Below are 24,148 nucleotides of genomic sequence, written 5' to 3'. Positions count from 1 at the left end.
GTCCAGTCTTCAACACACACTGCTTGCTTGCTCTGCATGCCTAGAAATGATCAGACTCATGTACCTGGCTGTGGCCTGTTGGGAAAGTATGAGCAATAAGAACAGGAGAATAAGAGCATGGATCAGAACCAAAGGCCCATTCAGTCCAGCATGCAGCTCCACAGTGGTCAACCAGAGACCTGTGAGAAACCCACAAACCAAACATGAGGGCAATAACCCTCTCTTCCTCCTGTTTCCCAGCAACTGCTTCCCAGCATATTCCCTCTGATCCTCGATGCCATAAATGGCCATTGTGACTAGTAGTCCTCTGTAGCCTTATCCTCAAGGAATTTCTCTAATCCCCTTCTAAAACCATCCAAGCTGGCAGCCTTTGTGACATCTTGCGGTGGCAAATCCCATACTTTAACTATGTGCTGAGAAGAAGGGCTTCCTTTTAAGAAGGAAGTTAACAGAGAACTATGGAACTCTCTCCCTCCCGTAAGAGGCAAGCGGTGGCCACCGACTTGGATGGCTTTAAAAGGGGCTTGGGCGAATTTATGGAGGATACAGCTAACCATGGCTACTTACTGGCTGTGATGGCTTTGCTCTGCCTCCACAGAGATAGCATGCTTCTGTATACCAGTGGCTGGGGGGGGGGACAGCAGGAGGAAAGAGTGCTCTTAGGCTCAGGTCCTGCTCACAGGGGGTATCTGGTTGGTCATGGGGAGAATGACCAGCTGGGCTAGATGGACCATTGGCCTGACTCTTCTGATGTCCCTTATTATGATAAAAGTTCTCCCTATATGCATAGCTGTGTGTGTGTGTGCTTGCGCAGCTGGGGGGAAATGAAGAGAACTCTAAACATGCCCAGGGGCAACCTTCTCTAATAATTTATAATTTATAAATTTATAATTTATACCCCACCTATCTGGCTGGGTTTCCCCAGCCACTCTGGGTGGGTAGTGTGCCAGTGTGGTGTAGTGGTTAAGAGCGGTAGTCTTGTAATCTGGGGAACCGGGTTCGCGTCTCCGCTGCTCCACATGCAGCTGCTGGGTGACCTTGGGCCAGTCACACTTCTTTGAAGTCTCTCAGCCCCACTCACCTCACAGAGTGTTTGTTGTGGGGGAGGAAGGGAAAGGAGAATGTTAGCTGCTTTGAGACTCCTTAAAGGGAGTGAAAGGTGGGATATCAAATCCAAACTCTTCTTCCAAACTCTCCCAACATAATTAATAGAACATCAAACATTAAAAACTTCCCTAAACAGGGCTGCTTTCAGATGTCTTCTGAAAGTCAGATAGTTTATTTCCTTGACATCTGGTGGGAGGGCGTTCCACAGGGCGGGTGCTACTACTGAGAAGGCACTCTGCCTGGTTCCCTGTAGTTTCACTTCTCGCCGCCGTGAGGGAACTGCCAGACAGGGGCGCCGACTTATAAAAAATATTGGGGGGGTGGGGGCCCATACCGACTTATAAGAAATATTGGGGGGGCCCAAGACCTCCAAACCGCTGCTGCTGGGGGAACGAAAGGGGCAAGCCCCGGGCTGCCCCGACCTTAAGTGAACCTGTGAGGGCCCGCCCTTTGTGGCAGCCGATTGGCTGCCGCCGTGGGCGGTGAATATTAATGAGCTAGGGGGAATCCCCGCTTCTCTAGATCGGGAGTGGCTTTGTTTTAACTCATTACTGAATGTATTTTAAAAGGTAACTATCGTCAAACAAGGAAAATAAAAAATACCAACATAATTTTGTGATTTTACAAAGCATAATATAACTAATAATTTTCTTAAATTATTGGGGGGGGCGGAGCCCCCCAAACGATTTTTTGAGGGAGCTCGGGCCCCCTCAGGCCCCATGGAGTCGGCGCCTATGCTGCCAGAAGGCCCTCAGTGCTGGACCACAGTATCCGGGCTGAATGGTGGGGGTGGAGACGCTCCTTCAGGTATACTGGGCTGAAGCTGTTTAGGGCTTTAAAGGTCCGCACCAACACTTTGAATTGTGCTCGGAAACGTCCTGGGAGCCAATGTAGGTCTTTCAGGGCCAGTGTTATATGGTCTGGGTGGCCACTCCCGGTCACCAGTCTAGCTGCTGCATTCTGGATTAGTTGGTGTTTCAGGGTCACCTGCAAAGGTAGACCCACGTAGATCGTAGTCCAACCCAGGAAACACCGCTTCACCACCAGCAATGTTGTTGTTTAGTCGTGTCTGACTCTTTGTGACCCCATGGACCAGAGCACTCCAGGCACTCCTGTCTTCCACTTCTACTGCCTCCCGCAGTTTGGTCAAACTCATGCTGGTCGCTTTGAGAACACTGTCCAACCATCTCGTCCTCTGTCGTCCCCTTCTCCTTGTGCCCTCCATCTTTCCCAACATCAGGGTCTTTTCCAGGGAGTCTTCTCTTCTCATGAGGTGGCCAAAGTATTGGAGCCTCAGCTTCAGAATCTGTCCTTCCAGTGAGCACTCAGGGCTGATTTCCTTAAGAGTGGATAGGTTTGATCCTCTTGTAGTCCGTGGGACTCTCAAGAGTCTCCTCCAGCACCATAATTCAAAAGCATCAATTCCAGCTAGGTGGGGAATGGGCAAGGGTTCCTAAACTTAAGACACACATAGGGGTGCCAACTGGAACAAAATATTGGGGGGGGGGCAGGTAAGTCCCATCGCTCAAATGCACACTATTATTTGAATGGCAATGCTCATCAACTGCGGGGTGGAGGGGAAATCAAATATTTTATTGGCGCTCTGGGTGCTGAAAGGACCTGATCCCCCAGGACTTGGCTCCTATCACCCTCCCACCGACCCAGGGCCACTTCCGCACTGGAGGGCGATGCGGCTGCGGGCAGGGGAGTTTCGGGGCTGCGCGCCACGTCGCCGCCCTCCGCAACCGGAAGCCTCCCCGCCCCCGCTCCGACGCTGAGGGGGAGAGAAAAGAGGAGGCGCCACCGGGCGGGTGTCGGCGGCGGCCGAAGCGGCGCCTCCTAGTGTCGTCCCTCAGGTCCCTCGAAGGCTGAGGAGAAAAAGCCGCCCTCTTGCCTCGCGCCGCCCGCCTTCTGACAGTTGCCAAGCGGGGCGGGGTCAGGAGAGCCGTTGCCGCCTCCCCTCTCCCCCGCCCCCCGGACTCGGGCACGTTTCGCTGCCTGGTCGGCGGTGACAGAAGCAGGCCGGCGGCCCCCTCGGCCCCCTCAGCGCCGCCGGGCGGACGCAGGGGAGAGCGGGCGCCTCTCTCGCCGCCGCCCTCCTCCGGGGACTCCGCCGCGGCCCGCTGCGGGGATGTGCCATCCTTTACCATGGCGAGGAGGCTCTTCGCGGGGGCCTGGCTCAGGAAGCCCTATTACAGCCAGGTGAGTCCGGGGTGGGCCGGAGAGCGGGGTCAGGAGAAGGGGCTGCGGTGGGCGGAGGAGGAGGAGGGGGGGGAGGAAGGCGGCGCCGGAGGGGAGGGAGCGGGGCCGGCAGGTGCGCGAGGCGGGGGCGGCGCACCTGGGCGGGAGGAGAGGGAGGCGCGCGGGGCGCCGTTCCCACGGGAAGCAGGGGAACGCGTGTCAGATCTGTCGCCGCTCAACAGACCCACCACCCTTTCCTTTCCCACCCCGCTCCATTGGAGTTTGCCCCTTAACAAGCCTACCTAGGCGGGTGCCAACTTGAATAAAATAATGGATTTTTTGGATGGGGGTGGGGCAGTTAAGCCCTGTCCCGCATAATCGATCCCATGGCACGAGCGCACGCACACTGTTGGCATGGCAATGCCCCAAAACTTGGGGGGCGAGGGTGGGGCTGGCGCCCTCATAGATATATAGATATATTGGGGGGAGCGAAGACCCCCCCCGGAGTTGGCTCCTATGCCAGCCTACCAGGCGTTGTAATGGAGGTAGTAACATAGGAGCCAACTCCTAGGGGCCGGAGGACCCTTTGTGCACACCCCCCCCCAATAAAATATTTGAGCGGGCCACCAACCCAAAAGTTGATGGGCATTGCCATTCAAATAGGGTATGTGTGCCAAGTCTTGCGATTGTGTGAAGAAGGGATTTACTTCTCCCCCCGCCCCCAATATTTTATTAATGTTAGCGCCCCTGGTTGGCCATTTGTGGCTCTTGCTTGCCCAAGCTTTCTCCACTCTTCCACTTCTCCTCCCTCCCACTCACTCCTTCCCAGTCCCTGCTGTTTTTGGAGCGTTTTTTGCTTAATCTGCTGGTTCCGGGGCTCCTCAGTGGTTCTGGGGTCCTCCCTATGTAACTTGAATTTTTTGAGTTTGCGCAATGAATTGTGTACTGTTTTTCCAGATTTCAGATGTACCCGGCTGGTTTCTCACCTCCACAGTTCAACAGTTTGAATCTATATTATATATATAAATTCAACAACAATTTATATGCCACTTAATTTTAGGAAAGCCTCTATGCAGTTTACAGAAAGATATTGCACTGAAAGGCTGCAGCTTCATGTCAGCTGCAAGATAGGACACAATGTTAAAAGGCAGAAAATGTGCTTTAGAAAGTGTTAATCTTGTTAGAGAGGCTAATACAGAAACAGCCAGATGTACTAGTTTTACACATGTTCATCTGCCTTTGGTTATGTGATAGTTCTTTGAGAGCACAAGTGAGAAGAATACTGTTGCAGTCATGTCCTGCCTATGGACTTCCTGTATAAATTTTGTTGGTTATTGTGAGAACGGGATACTGGCCTGATCCAGCAGGACTCTTTGACAGTCATATGTATGTATGTGTGTTATGTATAAATCTGTATCAGAATAACTGTGGAGGAAATACTGTGCTTTTTATCACACATCCATGTACTTCGCTTATCTAACCTAGCCCCTAACCTCCCTGGGGGAGAGCATTTCACAGGCAGGGAACCACCACAGAGAAGGCCTGTTCTTGGGTTGCCAACCTCCAGCCTCTCATGGAGGAGGAACATGAAGAAGGGCCTCAGATGATAGTCACAAGGTCTGGGGTGGTTCATATGGGGAGAGGCGATCCCTGAGGTATTGTGGTCCTGAGTCATTTAAGGCTTTATAGGTCAAAACCAGCACTTTGAATTGGGCCTGGAAACTAATTGGCAGCTAGTGTATTCAGGCCAGGATTGGTGTTATATGCTCAAACCATTTTGGCCAAGTGAGCAACCTGGCCGGTGAAGTTTCTGAACCATCTTCAGAGGCAGCCCTTGTATAACATGCTGCAGTAATCTAACCTAGATGTTACCAGAGCAGAGACAACAGAAGTTAGGCTATCCCTGTCCAGATGGGGGCACAGCTAGGCTACCAGCTGAAACTGATGGAAGACGCTCTGTGTCACTGAGGGCACCTGAGCCTCAAGTCATAGCAATGGACCCCGAATTACCCCCAAGCTACATACTCACTGATTCAGAGGGAGTGTAACCTCATCAAGAACAAGCAAACTCCCATTCATCCAGTCTAGGGAACCACCCACAAACGGTGCCTCAGTCTTATCAGGATTGAACTTCATTTTGTTGGCTCTCTTCCAGTCCATTACCAAGGCAACACAACAGTCCACTGCCACACCAGCAGATGTAAAGGAGAAGTGTGTCATCAGCATATTGCTGACAACTTACTCCAAAACTTCAGATGACCCCACTCAGCAATTTCATGTAGTTGTTATAAAGGATAAAATTGAACCTTAAGGGACCCCACATTGAAGGCTCCATGAGGTTGAAGAGCACGCCCCAAGCATCACCCTCTAGATATGACCATCCAATTAGGACCTGAATCATTGCAAAGTGGTGCCACCCACCCCTAACTTGGACATCCACTCCAGAAGGATACCATAGTTGATGCTGTTGAAAGCTGCTGAGAGGTCAAGGAGAATTAACAAGGATACATAGGTCAGCATACAGGAAGATCGAAGCAGTTTCTGTGCCAAAACCAGGCCTAAACTCCAATTGAAATGTATCTAGAAAATCAGTTTTCTCCAAGAGGAAGAGCCCAAGAAAAAGAGATTGGCAACTGGCCAGTAATTACTTAGATTTTCCAAATCTAGAGAGGGTTTCTCAAGGAGTGGTTTTACTACTGCCTCCTTCAAGCAGGCAGGGACCACCCGCTCTCACAAGGAGGCATTAATCACCTCCCTGGCCCAGCCAGCTGTCCCATCCCTACCAATTTTTAACAGCCAAGAGGGGAAGGGTCCAGAGCGCAAGTGACCACCTTAACTGAGCCAAGCACTTTGTCCACATCCTCAAGCCTTGCTAACGGAATCTCATCCAATATAACAATACTAGACAGTGCTCTGGTTTTATCTGCTATAACACTGGAGTCAAGAGCCTGGTGGATGCAAGCGGTTTTATCCTCAAAATGCTTTGCAAACAGGTAACAGTGAGCTGTCACCAGTTCAGTCACCTCCTTTAGACCAGACTGTAAATGAGGATGCAATGGAGGCAGCAAAGTATCCTACAAAGAATAATAACTTCCTCCAAGGAAATTAAAGTTCTTAACCATATTCTCTTGAATGAAGAATACCAGTCATTCCCGGAAGTTGTGTGCTTGATTTAATTCATCCAATGTGCTGTTTATTATTATTTTTTAAAAATGTTTCCTACACGTTATGCACAATTCTCTACTTAGGCACTGCAGACAGTTACCCCAGTGTTTTAAGTGAAATGTTTGTTTTATCGGTATTTTTGTAACATGGTCAGTGTGGTGTCTGCTTCCACTTAGAATTTTTTTAAATTAGTATTTATATTGATTAAAACCTATATGTCACAAATGAAATACTGTTCCTTTGCCAACCTGTTGGTCCCTGGGTGTTTTGGACTATGATTCTCATCAACCCCAGGCATCATGGTGCTGGCTACATTGATAGGAGATATATTCTAAAATATCTAGAGGGCACCAGGTTCATGATGGTGTCTTGAAGGAAGCAACTGAAGGCTGCTATAGCTGGTATAAACTGAGAAGAGACTGGTTCATTCCTTTGGCTGGTGAAGTGAGGATAGGACTTCAGGTATCTTGTTGGTTCATGTGCAATTTTTAAAATATATTTTTTAAATGTATTTTAATTCTCTGTGTTGTAAAGCAGAGAATTATGTACATTTAGGGGCATGTCTTTTAAAAGAAGCACAAGAAGTTGGAAGAATTGCTTCCTGGAAAGACTGGTGCTTTTCATTGTCCAAGCTGGAAACTTGAACAACTTCATTGATTATAAAAGGATTGATATAATTCATTGATATAAAAGGATGTCACATAGAGGAGGGAGAAAGGTTGTTTTCTGCTGCTCCAGAGAAGCGGACACGGAGCAATGGTTCCAAACTACAAGAAAGAAGATTCCACCTAAACATTAGGAAGAACTTCCTGACAGTAAGAGCTGTTCGACAGTGGAATTTGCTGCCAAGGAGTGTGGTGGAGTCTCCTTCTTTGGAGGTCTTTAAGCAGAGGCTTGACAACCATATGTCAGGAGTGCTCTGATGGTGTTTCCTGCTTGGCAGGGGGTTGGACTCGATGGCCCTTGTGGTCTCTTCCAACTCTATGATTCTATGATTAGGAACGTATCCCAAGCAGTCAGAAGTTACTCATTTGAAGGCACTTCAGTGATACTTTATTGAACCGGGTGTTTTACTGGTGATCTGCATCTGTTAGTATTTTTTTGCTATTTTGCATTTTTGTACATGGTCGAAAACTTATATTAGTACAATAGAGTTACTTTGGATAAAATTGGGGCTCTTTCTTTGTTGTGCAGACGCTTAGGGAGGCAAAAGCAAGGAACAGCAGCATAGTTTTTGTCCTCAGTTTGCCTTGTGTTTTCAAATGACTATCTAGTAGCAACATGGAACACAGAAGGGGTTAATGATTTGGCGGACAATTAGGAAGCCTGTTAACTGTATTCTGTTTTATTTTTATTTAAAGAGTATACTCTGCCCTTCAGTAAAAAAAAAAAAATCAAGGTAGCTTACAAAGAAATCAAGATTATGATAACAAAGGCAACATCATTAAACATTTCAGCCAGTATTTAAACTAATTTTGGTTAGGGTACATTGGGAGAGAGCTGAGCAAACATTCTGCTAAACAGGGTGATGTGGCTGCTTGCAAGGTCAGACAAATGTAACTCTCTGTCTAAGGTCAAGATACTTCAATATTTTATCTTTGTGTATGTGTGTAAGTCTGTCCTAAAAATAAACACTATTAACAGGGATCTATATTTTCCTCTGGGCAAGAACTATATCTTGTTTCTGTATCAGATGCTTCTCACTCAGTGTGTGTTCATGTATATTTGCATATGGTGTAGGCAGCATAGAATATAATTTTATCACTGAGCACTTGCATTTTCCCATTTGTAAAGCAGAGGAAATTGCCTTGTTTCTTATTTTGGTGAAACATAACACCTGCAAAGTATAGGTATATTACAGTTGTGCCTTTGTCCTACATTTCTGCTTCATAGGTTGCTCTTCTTCGAACATAAATTGTAAGCCTTTCCCCAACACAATCCAGCACAATTGCATCTCCATCATGCCCCTTTCTTCTAGCTTGTCCTCAAATCTTTGTGTCCTTGGAACAGTTTCAAGCCCCATCGTTTTCCTCCTCCACAAGTAATTCTAGAAGCTATCTGATTCAGTGAAGCACATTGCAGCATCATTGTTCAGTTCCAGTACTTGAATATGCTTCCATATTCAAACACTTGTTAGAGATTTATAATTGACAAATGCATTTGGTGCCATATTTGTAAGCTGCTTTCTATAATACATACATTTCTGATGTATCCAGTTAGCATCTTAATCTTATTCTAACTTAGTACATATTCTAACTTAGTTCTGCAACTTTAGTGAACCCCCCTAAAAGGAACATAGTATAAAATAAAGTAAGGAGTCTTTGTTTTTTTTGTTTGTTTTTTTGAGAAAGGGAAAGCAATTTTTAAACTACACAGAGCTGCTCTTAGGAATGTTGTTTTCGAAAGACATCATGATACAGTTGCCTTGTGTTTGCTTTGTGTGGATGTTAAAAACATGGTTAATAGAAATAACGACTTTGACATCTTTTTATGACAACAAAATTATATGGAGAACACTAATGTTTTCTGATTTGTTTACCTGCGGTTGAAGATCTGACATCTTCACTTCTAGAACTTTGTTTATAGTAGATGAAGTTTGCTGCCATACCCTTGTATTGCCTTGACAAAGAGAGGAAGGAAGGGAGTTGTTGTGGGGTTTTTTAAAAAAAGACTTACATGCTTTAAGTGTTATAGGGGTCTCCACTCTCATGGGTTAGTAAGCCTTGTAGGAGGGCTGATGGCTCCCTCTTAAAAATGTTTAAGAGCTTAGGAGGTAGCCTCTAGAATGGGTACTTGCTGTACTGGCTTCTCTCTTGGCATTTAATTTCTGTCTTCTGCCTTCAATGTAATTAGGGGATGTGCTGGCACTGAGTTTAACTGTGGCTGCATGTGGTTAAGATTCCCATTTAATCTGGATTTTAAATCTCATGGGCTTCTGTAAAAACACTGAAGCTAGAAATCCACAGGAAGCCACATATTTCAATTACTTGATTTGGTTATTTGGCCAAACTATAATATTAATTACCGGAAATTTGATAGAACTGTTAGTTTAGAATTACTGTTCATGTTCTGTGCAAAACAAACATGATAAACAGGTGATAAAACACTTTTTTATTTTACCAGACCATGTTTTACTTAAAACTAGCCTTGTAATTACATCTTGTCTGGGGAAATAGAATTTCCCTAACCCCGTGAGTGGCAACTGAATAAGCATGTCCGTCTCCTGCCACCATCTGCTTCCTTGTGCTGCTCCTGGCAACCACAGCAGAATTTTTGTGTGTGTTCCTTAGGCATGCCGTGGGACTTGACTTGTTGGCTATCCCTTATTTCACAGAGAAAGCCAAGACTTGCTGTATTCAGAAATCTCTGCTGTGTTTTCCCTGGTTGTGGTAGTGAGAGGGGAAGGGGTGATTATGAAGCTCCCAGGCTGCACCTTTTTCTAGTTCCTGGTAGCAGAACAAATCTTGTATGCAACAGGGAAGGCAGAAGATGAAGGATCTGGGGAACTAAAGCAAGGAGATATGGAACAGCAGAAGGCTGCTTTAAACTTCTTTTGTAGCCCTTTAATATTAAAATACAATAGCTCAAAGCACTGCATCTTATTCATCATCATCTCTGACTAGGTCTGTTTCTAGTATCAATGTGCTCTGGAACCTTTCCAGACTCAACTTTTGCCAGAAATTGTGCTGTTTGAGATGCATCTCACATGGTGAATAACTAATTACCATGCAGTTCACACTGTTTAACAGAATATTGACTCTGTAAATGCCTTGCTAGGTGTCGTCATTTGCGTTTTTTCTTTCTGTGGTTTTTGGTTCATTTCCAAGAGGATTAGTGGGAATGAGAAAGGCAATAGGGGAAAGAAAATCATTTGCTAGCTCTGAAACAATTTTATTCTGATGTCACAGTCCCCCCCCCAAAAAAATGCTTGTTATTTTACTTTGACTTACCATGACTAGTTAAAGCTTTGTGGGGAACTGATGCAGAGTTGGCTTGTATATCTGTAAATAACCTCTTATCACTTAACAAAGCCATTTTCTTTAGTATTCGTAGATGTGTAAGTTTTTATATTGAACATCTAATTATTTTAAGGTCACATCAGTGGAAGTGCATTTTGCCAGCTCGTTTCCATGACACCTCCTGGATATTTTAATTTGTTTTGTTTTTCATAATTTTTATTAGCAAACATAAAAGTTTCACAGTACTCTTAGTTACATTTAATTACAATGTGCATTAGATCTTTGTGTCAAGAAAGATTATATGAAAGTGAAGGAAAGGAAAGGCATTTCAACATCCTAGAGAAAATAAGAATTTGACTTAAACAATTATAAAGCTATTACTTATTATTACTTATTATAGTATTTTTAAAGTTTGCCAGTATCACAAGACTTCATTTATTTATATTCTACTTCCCAGTGTGCTTTAACATAGTTTAACATAGTATAGTCTTTGAATCATTTGAAAAGAAAACTGTTATAATCACATTAATGTAGAAATGAAAGAAAAGAAGTCATCAACCATATCACAAAACATTTTTGCGGGACAGTTTGTCTGGTTATTTAGAGTCCAGAATGCAATGGCTAGAAAGTGACTTTGGGTGGCTAGCTGTACTAGTTTCCAGTTACTTGGAGCATCTGAAGATGCTTTTTCTGTACTCTTAAAATAATGACATTGTTTGAACTCTGGTCACCTGCAGAAATATAGGAAGCTACCTTATACCATGTCGGACGGTTGGTCCATGTAGCTCAACATTGCCTACACACTGACTGGCAACAGCTCTCCAAGACTTCAGGCAGGGTTCCCTCCCAGCCTTAGCTGGACATGCTAGGGATTAAACCTGGAACCTTCTGCATACGAAGGAGATGCTCTACCTCTGAGTTATTGTAATCTACCATATGCCCTCCCCACACAAGTGTTATCAGGATTGTCTGTGAAGAGCCTTGGCTATGGGTGTCCCATCTATCACAAGGTCAGAGCTTCTTTAGCAGCAGCTTCCTGCTTAAAGAAACCCCTGCCTGCCTTTCTATATTGAGGGCATTGGTAAAAATAGACCTTTATAAGAATTTGGGTTTATTCTAAATTATGTTGGGTTTCACTGGCTGTTGATGCTATCTGCTGCTAATTAGTTGAATTTATTTCAATGGATTTTATTGGCTGGTAACTTTGACATTGTAGCTTTTAAACTGTTAGTCTTTCAAAGCACACTGGGAAGTAGAATATAAATAAATGAAGTCTTGTGATACTGGCAAACGTGAAATTCTCTGTATTAGTAATACTATTGGCTATAACTTTAATTGTGCCATAAATGTGATTTTCAGTAGGCTTTTTACACACAGTAAATGCTATGCTGAGAGTTTTCTTTAGCAGTATCTGTTTTTCTAATGTTAAGAAATAAACATTCTGTCTAATTCTTGTTGATATGCACTTAATAGGCTTGCGTTTAGTCTACAGTTTTATTGCTCATTCTTGCATGCCATAGATAGCAGTTAAGTCTTTAATCTAACTTCCTTCATAACTTTCTTTTGTGGAGAAAGGGAATACAGTCTGGTGTTTGGAGATTACTGTTCTGGTTATTATGGGTTAATTTCCTTTCGCCATAAAGCCTCTTCTGATGCTGGACCAATTCATTTTCTGGAGGAAGTACCTTCCCTGGTGTGATATCTTTGTAGGTGAAGGCAATGAAAAGTAGATAAGAAATAGTTTAAATAAATAATAAACAAGAAGGATGCAAACAAGATATTTAGCTTCTTTCCAATGGACCTGGTATCTGTTTCATTGTAATCTGTCTAATTGTTGAATTCCATGTTTTGTCAATGAGTCCTCCTTTACACATAAAAATGGCTTGATCCATCATACTTTTTTCCAGTAGTGGCCAGTTGACTATCTCCTAGACCCCATAAAAATAACCAGGGCACACTGGTGATAGCTTTTCTATGATTGCTGATTGTTCAGCCTCATTGTCTGTGGAGGTTTGGGGCCTAAGACTTATATCCAATAAATCAATTTCAGTAACTCATATTTAGTTCAAAACCAAATCCAAGACAAACAAATATAAGCCAAAATTAGACTATACAATAAGAGAAAACAAGGTCCATCAGCTTCCTGAAAATTCTTCCTTTTTAAAATGTCTGTGCATATGAATTGATAATCTCAGAGTGTCCCTATTTTCCAGGGACACCCCTGATTTAGAGAAGCCATCCCGGTTTCTGATTTGATCCCAGAATGTTCCAGTTTTCCTTAGCATGTCTTTATTTTCATTGGAGAAATGTTGGAGGGTATGGAGTTATCCGACCTCTGAGCCATCTGAAGGCAATCCTGTATAGGGAAGGGTTTTTTTTTAATGTTATTGTTTTATTATGTTATTATATATGTTGGAAGCTGCCCAGAGTGGTTGGGGCAACCCAGTAAGATGTGTGGGGTATAAATAATAAAATTATCATTATGGAATTGTACGCCCCTATTTTCACTGAAGAAATGTTGGAGGGTATGTGAATGCCATCCATGTCATGGGTTGTGAGTAGACTTCCGCTCTCCTGTTTTGTAACTTCTCTCTTCTCATTTCCCTTCTTTCACAATGCTGCATATTGTTAAATTTCAGCCAGTTGTATAAATGTAAATCTAAGACTATGCTAGATCCTTACAACAGTACTTCTGGGTTAACGAAAAAGGGCGTTTTTAATCAGGATCTGCTGTCTAGTCAAGGGATGCAGCTTCACCTGTATAGTTGTCTCCAAGGAACAGCATCGGCATTACAAACAATTGCAGGCAAATCCATTTTTTTTAAAAGGCACCTTTGGAAGGAACAGAAGGAAACAGAGAATCAGCAGGCATGGATGCTCAACTCTTTCCCTTGCCTGTTGCACATCCACTCCTAATTCACCCTTACAACCACTCTTCCTCCCCGGCCCCCATCAGACTCCATACATGCTGTGGGTGAGGAGTTTATGTGGGATGATTTGAAGTGGTAGTGGGGTGGTTTGAGCAGAGAATTGTGGGGCAGCCCTCTCCATTTTGCTTCTTTTTGAAGTTGACATGGGGAGAGAGGGTAGTTCATTATATAATTTCACATGAAATGCCTGTTTCAGCCTTAGACTTAGAAGTCTGGGAATAAAAAGCAACTCTTTCTCACAATATTTTGATGGCGTGTGGAATGGAGTAGTTTCTTTCCTTTCTTCAAAATCTACTTAAAAACGTAAGTGGTACACCTTTAAAAGGAGCAAAAAAAGAGTGACAGCATAAGTAAGCAATGTATGGATGAATCCTACAGAGAGGGAGATACCACATTCATTCTGTGGACCCAAGTCTGCCAATGTTTTTAAAAAGGGGGAGTAGTGCAGCAAGTCTCACTTTCTTGCTGGGGCGGGGGGCGGGGAGAGAAATGCATTAAAAGCCTTATGGAAGGTGAGGAATGAACACTCCAACTGGTTTGCCAGGCAAAGTCAAATTTGACTCCTGTTAACTTCAAACAAACTTTTATATATGAATAATGGTGTTTTTTGTTTGTCTCTTCATATAAAGAAAACTGAAGTCTGTTTGTTCACAGGTTGGGTACAATACAGGCAGCCAAAGAATGCGTTTTCTTTTACTGACCCATCTCTGACCTGAAACTTGATTTAAAGGGATCATGTTTTAAGGATAAAAGGCAATTAGGTTTTCTTCCACATACCTCTGATCTACACCTTCCTGAATTGGGGCTTTTGATAGTTTTGTTACTTGAGCAATAATATTGCATACCTTTTGTTTGAAAAAGTAGGCATAGCATATGCACTATATAGTAAGTGGTGAGTGAATACCTCTGAGACATATCTGGTAGCTGGCTTCCCAGGCCAATAAAGTGGGAGAGTAAAGAAATATTGGTACTGAAGCACTTTGCAGAGGGGGTTAACCTGCCACCCTTTGCATTCTTTTCAAATGTGGTATTTAATCAAAAGTGGCTTGTTACATGAATACCAGAGCTAAACCTATGTATAGACATAGATATTGGATCATCTAAAACATTGGTAGTGCCAGCTGGCTAGTTCCTGTGTCAGGCTACTTCGAATACTGTTGTGATAGTATTATTATTATTATTATTATTATTATTATTATTATTATTATTACTACTACTACTACTACTACTACTACAGTTATAGCCCACTTTTCCACCAAGGAGCTAAAGTGGTACACATGGTTCTTCCCTTCTCCAGTGTTATCCACACAGCAACCCTGTGGCCCAAGGTCACTCAGTGTGCATCATGGCTCAGTGGGGATTTGAATCTTCATTCCCCCAAGTCCTAATCCTGGTCATGATAGTACGTAAAACTTCCATAGAAAGCGTGTGTGTGTGTGTGTGTGTGTGTGTGTGTGTAAAATCCTTAAATTCTTAAGTTCAGAAACTGCCATTTCTTGCTATTGCTGGTGCTGACAAGTGAGATATAAATGATAAGATACTTTCCCTACTCAGGTGAAAATAAAAGAACTACCTCTACAATTCTGTGTTATTGGTATATATCAATCTGAATAGATATTGGATTATTCTGGACCAGTTTTAACAAGTGGTGATTAATTATTACTTTCTAATTCTCCTTCCAGTTACTCCTACCTACTTCACATGGTGGCTATATGACAGGCATAGGCAAACTCGGCCCTCCAGATGTTTTGAGACTACAATTCCCATCATCCCTGACCACTGGTTCTGTTAGCTAGGGATGGGAGTTGTAGTCCCAAAACATCTGGAGGGCCGAGTTTGCCTATGCCTATTTAAGATGTATTTACAAAAACATTGTAATTTGGTTGAATGTTAAGAAGGATGCTAGATTATAAAAAATTGGCCACCACTAAATTAGATTTTGAATTTGATGATAAGTGAGATTAAAGAAAACATAAATTTTATGGAGAATTGCTAGATTATACTTAAATGAGTGGATATAAGATCGTAAACAAGTTGATAATTTGCTTGGAAAAACCTTTTAACGATGTAAATGGGAGCAGGAGACGCGAGGGAGTCCAAAGAAGTGATGAAACTACGTTGTGATAGAAGATTGTTTATTATTGGTGCATTTGTATTTAAAAACTCTAATAAATATTTATTAAAAAAAAGAGTTTGCCTATGCCTATTATATGAGGGCAAAACTTGAACTCCCAGTGGTTCACACAGAGGTTTCTGGAGAGAACTGAAAATAAATGTAATTGAGTTTGCTTTCAATGCTGTGAAATAAAATTCTCTACTTTATTTGGATTGAAGCTAATGCCAATTTGCATTTTATTTACTACCAAAGCTATTACTTAGCACAGTGAAATTAGGTTATGCAAGATGTCATAAAATATTACTGAAATCTTTCCCTCCCATCCCCTCTTGTTTGTCTCTCTACCCTAAAGGTTCGCTTCTCTTACATGCGGATGAAGTATCTCTTCTTCTCCTGGCTAGGGGTATTTATTGGCAGCTGGATTATTTATGTTCAGTATTCATCTTACACAGAACTTTGTAGAGGGCATGATTGCAAGAAAATAATAGTAAGTATGTTTTTAAAATATTTTAATTCTATATATAATTATTATAATATATATAAAATAAACCAATGTTATCTTTTGCTGTTGCGTATAGTAAATAGCACAGTTTTCAGCAATTTGTAGTTATGCACTACTGTGTATCAAAATGAGGTATAGGCTCAAACAATAATTTTTCTTCTGTGCACTCGATATTTCTTCAGATAATTAACCCAGTTTAATATAAGAACATAGGAAGAGCCCTGCTGAATTAGGCCAAAGATTCATCTGCTTCAGTGACCTCTTGTCACAGTGGCCACCAGATGCCCATGGGAAGCTTTTCAATTTGACAATAGTTTCCTTACTTCTGGCACCCTACAACTGGAATTCAGAATCATGTTGCCTCTAACAAGGGAGGCAGAACATAACCATCATAGCCAACAATAGCCTTGCTTCCCATGAATTTGCCTAATCTTCCTATCACTGCATCTTCTAGAAGAGCATTCAGTAACGGAGTGAAAATGTTCTTTCTTTTGTTTTGTTGGAAAAGAAGAAAATGGTTAAGGCAGTGGGAGCAGATGGTGAACAAAGGGAGACTAGACAATGAAAATAGAAATAAAATGTCTGGAATCTTGAGACCAAAGGAACCTTCAAAGTGAATCAGGGTGGTTGGGTCCCCGGGATACCCGATCATTGGAGGTAGAAAATGTATTGATACTCATATAGTGGTCTTCTCTGCCATTTTTTCCAGTGTGATAAGTACAAGACTGGAGTTATTGATGGATCAGCATGTAGTAGCCTATGTACAAGACAAACTCTGTATTTTGGAAAATGTTTGTCAACCAAGCCCAGCAATCAGGTATGTCTGCTTTATATTTTTGTCAAGTTCATAAAAACATTAAGCAGTGATAAATCTGGTAATTGGACAACTTTGGTATATTACTGTCAAAAGGACTTCTGAATCAAATACAGAAGAAATGCACTCAAAAATATTCATGTTATATATACTGCCTCATGATTTAAAAACGCTGGATACTGGCAGCATCATTTCTTCTAATACTGAACCTGGGTGGTAAATTTGGCAGGAAAATAATGTCACCTGAAAAATAGCAGTTTCTGCATATTTACACTACGTCAGTGTATTGAAGTTAATTCATTTGTAAATTTCAAAGAAAATTAAACTTTTTAAAACAACAACAACCACCCTGTGTGTGTTCAGTGACTTGCAGGATTTATGGGATGTCGAAGGTGTCATTTGAAGAGTAGGGAGACTGGCCATTTTGAGCACCTTATGGTATTCTGGCTAGAGGACTAGGATTTTGGGAAGTCCTCTTGTTAGCTTACACTAGTTCTATATTACACTAGAATGCTTCAGGAAAGACATATTTGCTTAGTATACTGAACTCCCCCAAGCCCCTCACTGTATAACAAGAGGGTACTCAGGTTTGGCAATAGTAGCCTTAACCCTTTAACATTTTATAGCACTAGAGAGAGTGGTGACTGGGAAGTTATGTCTCCTGACAAACAGGAAAAGGGCACACACTCACCTTCCAGAAACCCCTTAGTGTGACATGCTTAAGGGTGGCTGGACCACAGAACAAGAGCACCTGTTAGGATTTGGGTGCCACAGCATTTTGTTTGCCTTTGGTTACCGTCTAAAAGGAGTCTAGCTAGAATGGTTTGTAATGTCATGCAGTTCTATTGCAAAAAAAAAGAAAAAAAGAATCACCAGCCAGTGGAGAACATTATGACCCCAACCCAGCTACTTGTGATTATCATTTAAACAGTGGGTGGTATTCAGCTAAGATTTACTTGGATTAGACCCATTAAAATTAATGAACACGACTAAGTTAGGTCCATTAATTTCTGTAAGTCTACAGTTGAATACCACCCAATGAAATGAGTTCTGTTGCTTAGTCACAGTTAAACTTTAGCTAGGTCTAGATCTTTTTATGGAATAATCTATTTTTAATATACTTTAGTAATATGTTGTAAGGCTAATGCTTCAAACTAAGGTTTGGCATTTGGATTTGCTTTACATTCAATAAGTGTCTGAGTTTGTCATCACTCATAATTAATGGAAAGAAAATGAATATGGCAGAATTTTAAAACAGGGATTTAAATTCAATGCTGGATTAAAAGAATGCATATTTAAACTTCTGTAGATGGATTTATTTGATACAGACTACAAAACACCCCTCTTTTCATTATTTTCTATGTAGGAACTTCAGCCCTTAAAAAAAAAATCTCCCCATAAGAGTGGTAGAATATAGTGCTCACTTTAAAAAGTGAGCATATCACTAAATATGCTTGTTTAGTATATCACTAAATAACCATCTGGGTGTTATAGATAGTATTTGCATTCCAGTGCAGTACATTTTGAATACCTATCACGATCAGTGCAAAATGAAGTACATAGTTGAGAAACTGAGATCCTTATACATGACATGAGTTTACTGCTAGACTACTAAAAGCTTTGGATAGCTTTTAAATATCTTGTACAGTCCCATCCCTGATACACAGGCAGTTACCCTGAATCTGCCAAAGTATTATACTGAGCAGGACTGTTACTAAGTTAAAGAAATCTTAGACAATAGTTTATCTGAGTCTTATGTGACTATTCATAGGCATATTTCTATTGTTTTAAAATCACTAGTCCTGAAGAAGAAAATGAGTGTACTTTTTATGATTCATGCACCCATCTCAGTAGGCACTACCTTATCAATGGCAGTCTCTTCTGTGCCCAAAAAGAACAGGGACATTTCTAAGAAAGCACTTGCTGCCTGCACTACTTTTGTTAGTACTTGTATATAAACATTAAATCTTTCCAATTAACAGAGGCACCATGCTAATGAAAGTTGTTTCATCAATGAAAGTTGTTTTCATCAAAATTTAGTCAATTCCAGAATCTCAATCTCTCCTGTGTTGTGTAGATGTATTTAGGAGCCTGGGGCAATCTACAAGGTGTAATAAAATGCCAAATGGAAGAAATTGCTCACATTGATCTCAGAACTGAACTAGAACCGAGAAAGAAAACTATTCTGTTTGATAAACCAACTAGAGGAACTACAGTTCAGAAATTCAAGGAGATGGTCTATGGACTCTTTAAAGTGAGTATTTACTCTCACCACCTACCTCTAGTGGTGGCTAGTGAGCTCAAAGTACTGGTGATGTCCCTAATCCCCTACACACCACCCAATTTTTACATAGGCCAGGGATGGGGAACCTTTTTGGCCCAGCAGTCCAGTTCCTGGTGATGTAACGTGTTGACCTGTGGAGGTGGGCTGAGGGGTTTGCTTTGCCAGGACGTTCCCTGCATAGAATCCATTGGCAAAGTGCACCAAGCAAGGCTGAACCCTCTGCTTGCCAACTAATAAGTAGAAGGTTTGATTTGATTTGATTTGATTTATTATATTTCTATGCCTCTTTTCATCCAAATGAATCTCAAGGCTTAGAAACAATAAATAGCAATAACATGATAGAACGTAATGGAACATCACACAAATACAGCATAATCATATGGAATAAATAACAAATCATCAGTAACACAATTACAGTCTTTGGAACATTGTTAACAAAGCAACAAGCAACAAAATAAGCTGAACACACAACAAATCTATACAGCATATATAATCAATAGAACAACATTAGCAACATAAAAAATAGCAACCAAAAGACAAACTAAGCACTGTTAAGTTCATACACACATTTTCCATGCCCCCATGACGCATAAGTTTCAATCCAGCTGGCTGCTGAGGTCTGCTTTGCCATCATGTTTCCTATGAAGCAGTGCTCGGCAGAAGTGACACCCCCCTGCCTACCAGTTAATGTCACTAACTGGTGGACAGGTAAGTGGGGTTTGGGAGAAATAGCCTCACTGGCCAAGATTGGCTCATGGGCCTGAGGTTCACCACCCCTAATATAGGTATTGCTTCAGGACTAGACTGCATGATGGATTATTTGAAAACCTAGAGGCCACCACATATTATAAAGTAAGTGGTAAAACTTCCATTTGGTGGGTCGTTGTAAAGAGGTTTTGGAGTTCTCTTTTAAATGGATAACTGGACAAAATTCTGAAAATAAGAGCTGAGATTTTCAGATTCTTTTGCGACTGTAAAAATACCACCTCAGTTATTACAGAACAATACAATTATGCTAAAATGGCTGCACTACTTAGCACAGAGCACTGTGCAGCTCGGTAATAAACTTTGTTCCTAAATGCCTTTGAACCAGAATAGCCTCCCTAACGTTACTAGAAACAGGAACTGAGAATGAGAAATACGCACCAGCATTTATAGCATTATGTTGGTTGTTACTTTAAAAAAATATATACATAATTTTATCATAGATCTTTTGTTTCTTTTTAGGCAAAACTAGGAGAGCAGGGGAATCTTCCAGAGCTGGTTAATCTCATCTTGTCTGTTGCTGATGGGAACAAAGATGGTCGAGTTTCCTTGCCAGAAGCAAAGTCAGCATGGGCGCTTCTCCAGCTGAATGAATTTCTGCTCATGGTAATTCTCCAGGATAAAGAACATACTCCCAAACTGTTAGGTTTTTGTGGAGATCTATATGTGATGGAAAAAGTTGAATATACCTCTCTTTTTGGAATAAGCCTTCCGTGGATCATAGAACTTTTCATTCCCTCTGGATTCAGAAGAAGCATAGATCAGTGGTTTACTCCATCGTGGCCTAGAAAGGCAAAAATAGCCATAGGGCTTCTAGAATTTGTGGAAGACATTTTCCATGGACCTTATGGGAATTTTCTTATGTGCGACACGAGTGCCAAAAACCTGGGTTACAATGATAAATATGACTTAAAAATGGTGGACATGAGAAAAATAGTTCCAGAAATGAACCTGAAAGAACTAATTAAAGATCGTCACTGTGAGTCTGACCTGGATTGTGTGTACGGATCGGACTGCAGAACTGTATGTGACCAAAGTAAAATGAAATGTACCACAGAAATAATTCAGCCAAATTTGGCAAAGGTGTGCCAGCTGCTCAAAGATTACCTGCTTCGTGGGGCTCCTCTGGAAATACATGAAGAGTTAGAGAAACAGCTGTACTCATGCATTGCCCTGAAAGTTTCAGCAAACCAGATGGAGATGGAGCATTCCTTGATACTCAACAACCTGAAAACGCTACTGTGGAAGAAAATATCTCATACAAATGATTCTTAGTTTCTTTTTCTCGGAAGAACATTGTTGCTGCTGTAGGAGCTGACTACTTTTTCTCAAACACAGCTTCAGCGTTGAAAAAAATCTTTATTTAGCCTCCTCTCTCATCAATGCTCCTTCAAACACAGCCACCACAGTGATTTTTTTTCCAGTTGGAAAATGTATGTTCTCTAAATATCTGCCTGGCAGAGACTACTGAAGCCATATGGCTATAACACTCCCATTAGGGAAAGAATACAGGTTACACATTCTCCTCTTGCCCTTATTCACATTTAAGATAATTTTAGAAGAGCAGAATCAAGATACTTTTCTCTTTTTTTTAGCAAAACTTGCTTGTTGAGGAAAAAATTCACATGGTACAATTCTAGATGGCCTGTCCTACTTCTGAATACAAATCACGTTCAAGTACTTAGGCACTTCAGATACTCCCTGCATGTGAAAATGTGGCTTGTCAAAGAAAGGGTTGTAAAGTAACCTTCAACCTGAGATGCTACCTGTTTGCATCCTGAGAGGTTTTTGAAGCAGAGTACTGAAGAATCCCCCAAGCCCAAAGAAGGCTGCAGCCCTTAAACAGTGTTGTAAGTTACTCTTTTTCTTGCTGCTCCCTACCCCTTCTTCTCTTGTCACTCCCCCAAATTACAAAATGGGTTGTAGTGCTTTTAATTTTTCCTTTGAGGGCTTTTTGAAAAGTGAAAGTAACTTTACAAACATTGGCCACAAGACCCACCACTACTAGAAATTAACATGGTAGAATCCAAGCTACTGTTTATAAATGAAAATAATATTTTTGAGATTGTTTACTAATTTTAGCATGGCAGAATTTGCACATTAGTGATTTTTAAGAAAGAAACTCAGTGTGACAATTGAACATGTTTTAACTGGAGGTTTTTGAAACCGGAACTTTTTGTTACATTTATACATTTGTATACACATTTACCTCATGCGTACATTGAATGTTACTAAGTTGTTGAAACTTCCTAGTTAAAGTAGGTGTTTTCCCATGCTAGCAGTTGATTTTAAGCACCCACACATCTTGTAGTAGCAATATTTAATGACACTAAACTGATAAATTGCAATCATATGGGTCTTAATGTAAGCAGATGTGTAACAAAAGGTATTACACAGTCTGAAGGCAAAGAGTTGTGGGACACTAAAACTGAATTTTATACATGAGTTGGCAAACTCATAACTTTAGTGCAATTAATAACCCAGCTGTGGTTTGTCTGATGGTAAAATGTTAAAAATCAATCTGGCCAAAGGTAAGCATCCAACAGCCAAATTCTTTCACATGTTTATTCTGAAGTAATTCCATTACAGCTCAGCAACTCCCAAGTGTGTCGAAATATAAGCCAAGTCCTGTCAATTTCTATGGTTAAGCATTGATATTGAAGAAACAAATATGCTTAATATTGATCTCACCTAGCTGTGTTCCTGAACCAAGTAAGCCAAAATTCTTGAATGCAAACCCATTCATCCAAACATTGTATAAGTTAATTGCTCTGGCTTTGTGGGTCAAACTTACCATGTTACTTTGAAAATCTGGATATTTTGAAGTAGACTCTGGAACACATTATGCAGTATCGAAGCTTTTTCTAGAACTTGTGGCAAACTGGAAGGAAATTGCATTTAATGGTCCTGAGTTGTAACGTTGCTCACATCACAAAATAGCAAAGGGAAGCAAGACAATGGTAGGGTGTGTGTTTAGACCACCCTCCACAGTTCTGTTTTCAGAACTGTGTGGTACTTTTCAATTTCTATTTTACATGCTCTTCTAGGGCTAGGGGCACAGTCCCCAGTTCTGAACAAATATGGCAAATTTGAACACATAGCTCTTATTTTACTTTAATTTCTCGTTGTTGACATGTTGCATCAAACAATCATCCACTTCTACCTATTCAAATGACATCTGTCATTGTTTTGACAGAGCTCTTCAGCGTATTCAACTTGACACTAGTTCACTCTCTTCACCCTTCACTTGATTCATTGGTATTTCTGTTATAAGAGGGAGAAAATGATGAAGTCTCTTACGTTAATGTATCTCTTCATCTGGGTTTCTTGTATTTAACATGCTCTTTTGTCAACACAACTTAAAAGATTCCCCCCCCCCCACATAATGAACATGCACTTAACAAAGCAAACCCATCTTTGTTCCCTGTACAATGTGTAAAGTGTTAATAATTTGCTCTAGAATCTTGCGCATTTTTGCCTTGTGTAAATATTTTTACTAACAATGTTCTTGCACAATGTCCACTTTGTTTTTAAATTAACAGATGTTATTTAAGAGGCAGCATTTAATATTTGCAACCACTAAACAAATCTTTTATCTTACTAGGCATATCCATGCTGGATAAACCTGAATGTCAATATTGTTAAAGTCATTGCTCAGTGGGAAAAAATATTGAGCCAAATATTTCTAGATATTTGAAATTTTCGAATAATGGAACTTGTCAGCAATGCAGTTTGTACTGTATTTCATTTTGATTGCTGTTAAATCACCATCTCCAGAGGACTTCATTTTGAATATGAATTGTTTACAATAAACTGGAATTATTTCCCCATTCTGGCAGTGGCGTGGAACAATAACTTCTAATAGAGGGGAAAGACCTCAATTTTCTGGTGAAAGTGAAGTATTCATGTTCTTTATAAGATAATGGAAATGACAAAAGGTTAACTGGTTCTTGGGCATGAAAGCTAAGCACTCATGGATCCATGTGTTCTAGTTGGTCCCTCCAAATACAGGAAACCAAATGGGGAAGATAGAATGGACAAAACTGGTCCATTTGTACCATCAGGTTTCCATTTTATACCTGCTTAATAACATCTGCTTATTCCTTTTCACAAGGCCTGATACACTATATAATTGCATTACCCGATCTGGTAGTGAAATAATTAACAGATCAAAGTCTAAACTGCTTCACAGTAGACCTTGCCAGTTCATCAATGGGAAACCTGAACTGCCATGAAATCCATTGAGTCAATATGCTACTTTGCCTCACTTCTTCAAAGGATAAACTTAAATTCTTGACATGACTAGTTTGTACTGCCCCCTAGTG

General features: G+C 41.2%; 1 protein-coding gene across 3 annotated transcripts; it reads left to right on the top strand.

The window, feature by feature from the left end:
- DIPK1A (divergent protein kinase domain 1A) lies at positions 1-23,653 on the top strand. 3 transcript variants are annotated; one of them, XM_081866055.1, is made up of 5 exons: positions 1-477; positions 15,811-15,945; positions 16,670-16,777; positions 18,852-19,028; positions 20,286-23,653. In XM_081866055.1, exons 2-5 carry the CDS (start codon positions 15,826-15,828, stop codon positions 21,096-21,098), a joined length of 1,218 nt encoding a protein of 405 aa, XP_081722181.1. In that variant the 5' UTR covers positions 1-477; positions 15,811-15,825; the 3' UTR covers positions 21,099-23,653. The 3 variants fall into 3 exon arrangements, with proteins under 3 accessions (XP_081722181.1, XP_081722180.1, XP_081722179.1); XM_081866054.1 differs by having other exon boundaries at positions 1-484; XM_081866053.1 differs by lacking the exon at positions 1-477 and adding an exon at positions 3,107-3,309.
- The last annotated feature ends 495 nt before the right edge of the window (positions 23,654-24,148 follow it).

This window comes from Podarcis erhardii (assembly GCF_964252035.2).
Source record: "Podarcis erhardii genome assembly, chromosome: 6".
NCBI classification, from domain to species: Eukaryota; Metazoa; Chordata; class Lepidosauria; order Squamata; family Lacertidae; genus Podarcis; species Podarcis erhardii.
The sequence above is the reverse complement of the archived record's forward strand: the minus strand, read 5'-3'. Positions and strand labels throughout refer to the sequence as shown.

Bases quoted from the DNA above. Each gene is read 5' to 3' on its own strand.
- DIPK1A (XM_081866053.1), top strand. From the start codon at position 3,256: ATGGCGAGGAGGCTCTTCGCGGGGGCCTGGCTCAGGAAGCCCTATTAC. The intron at 3,310-15,810 runs GTGAGTCCGGGG...TCTACCCTAAAG, and splicing joins GGAAGCCCTATTACAGCCAG to GTTCGCTTCTCTTACATGCG. The intron at 15,946-16,669 runs GTAAGTATGTTT...CATTTTTTCCAG, and splicing joins ATGATTGCAAGAAAATAATA to TGTGATAAGTACAAGACTGG.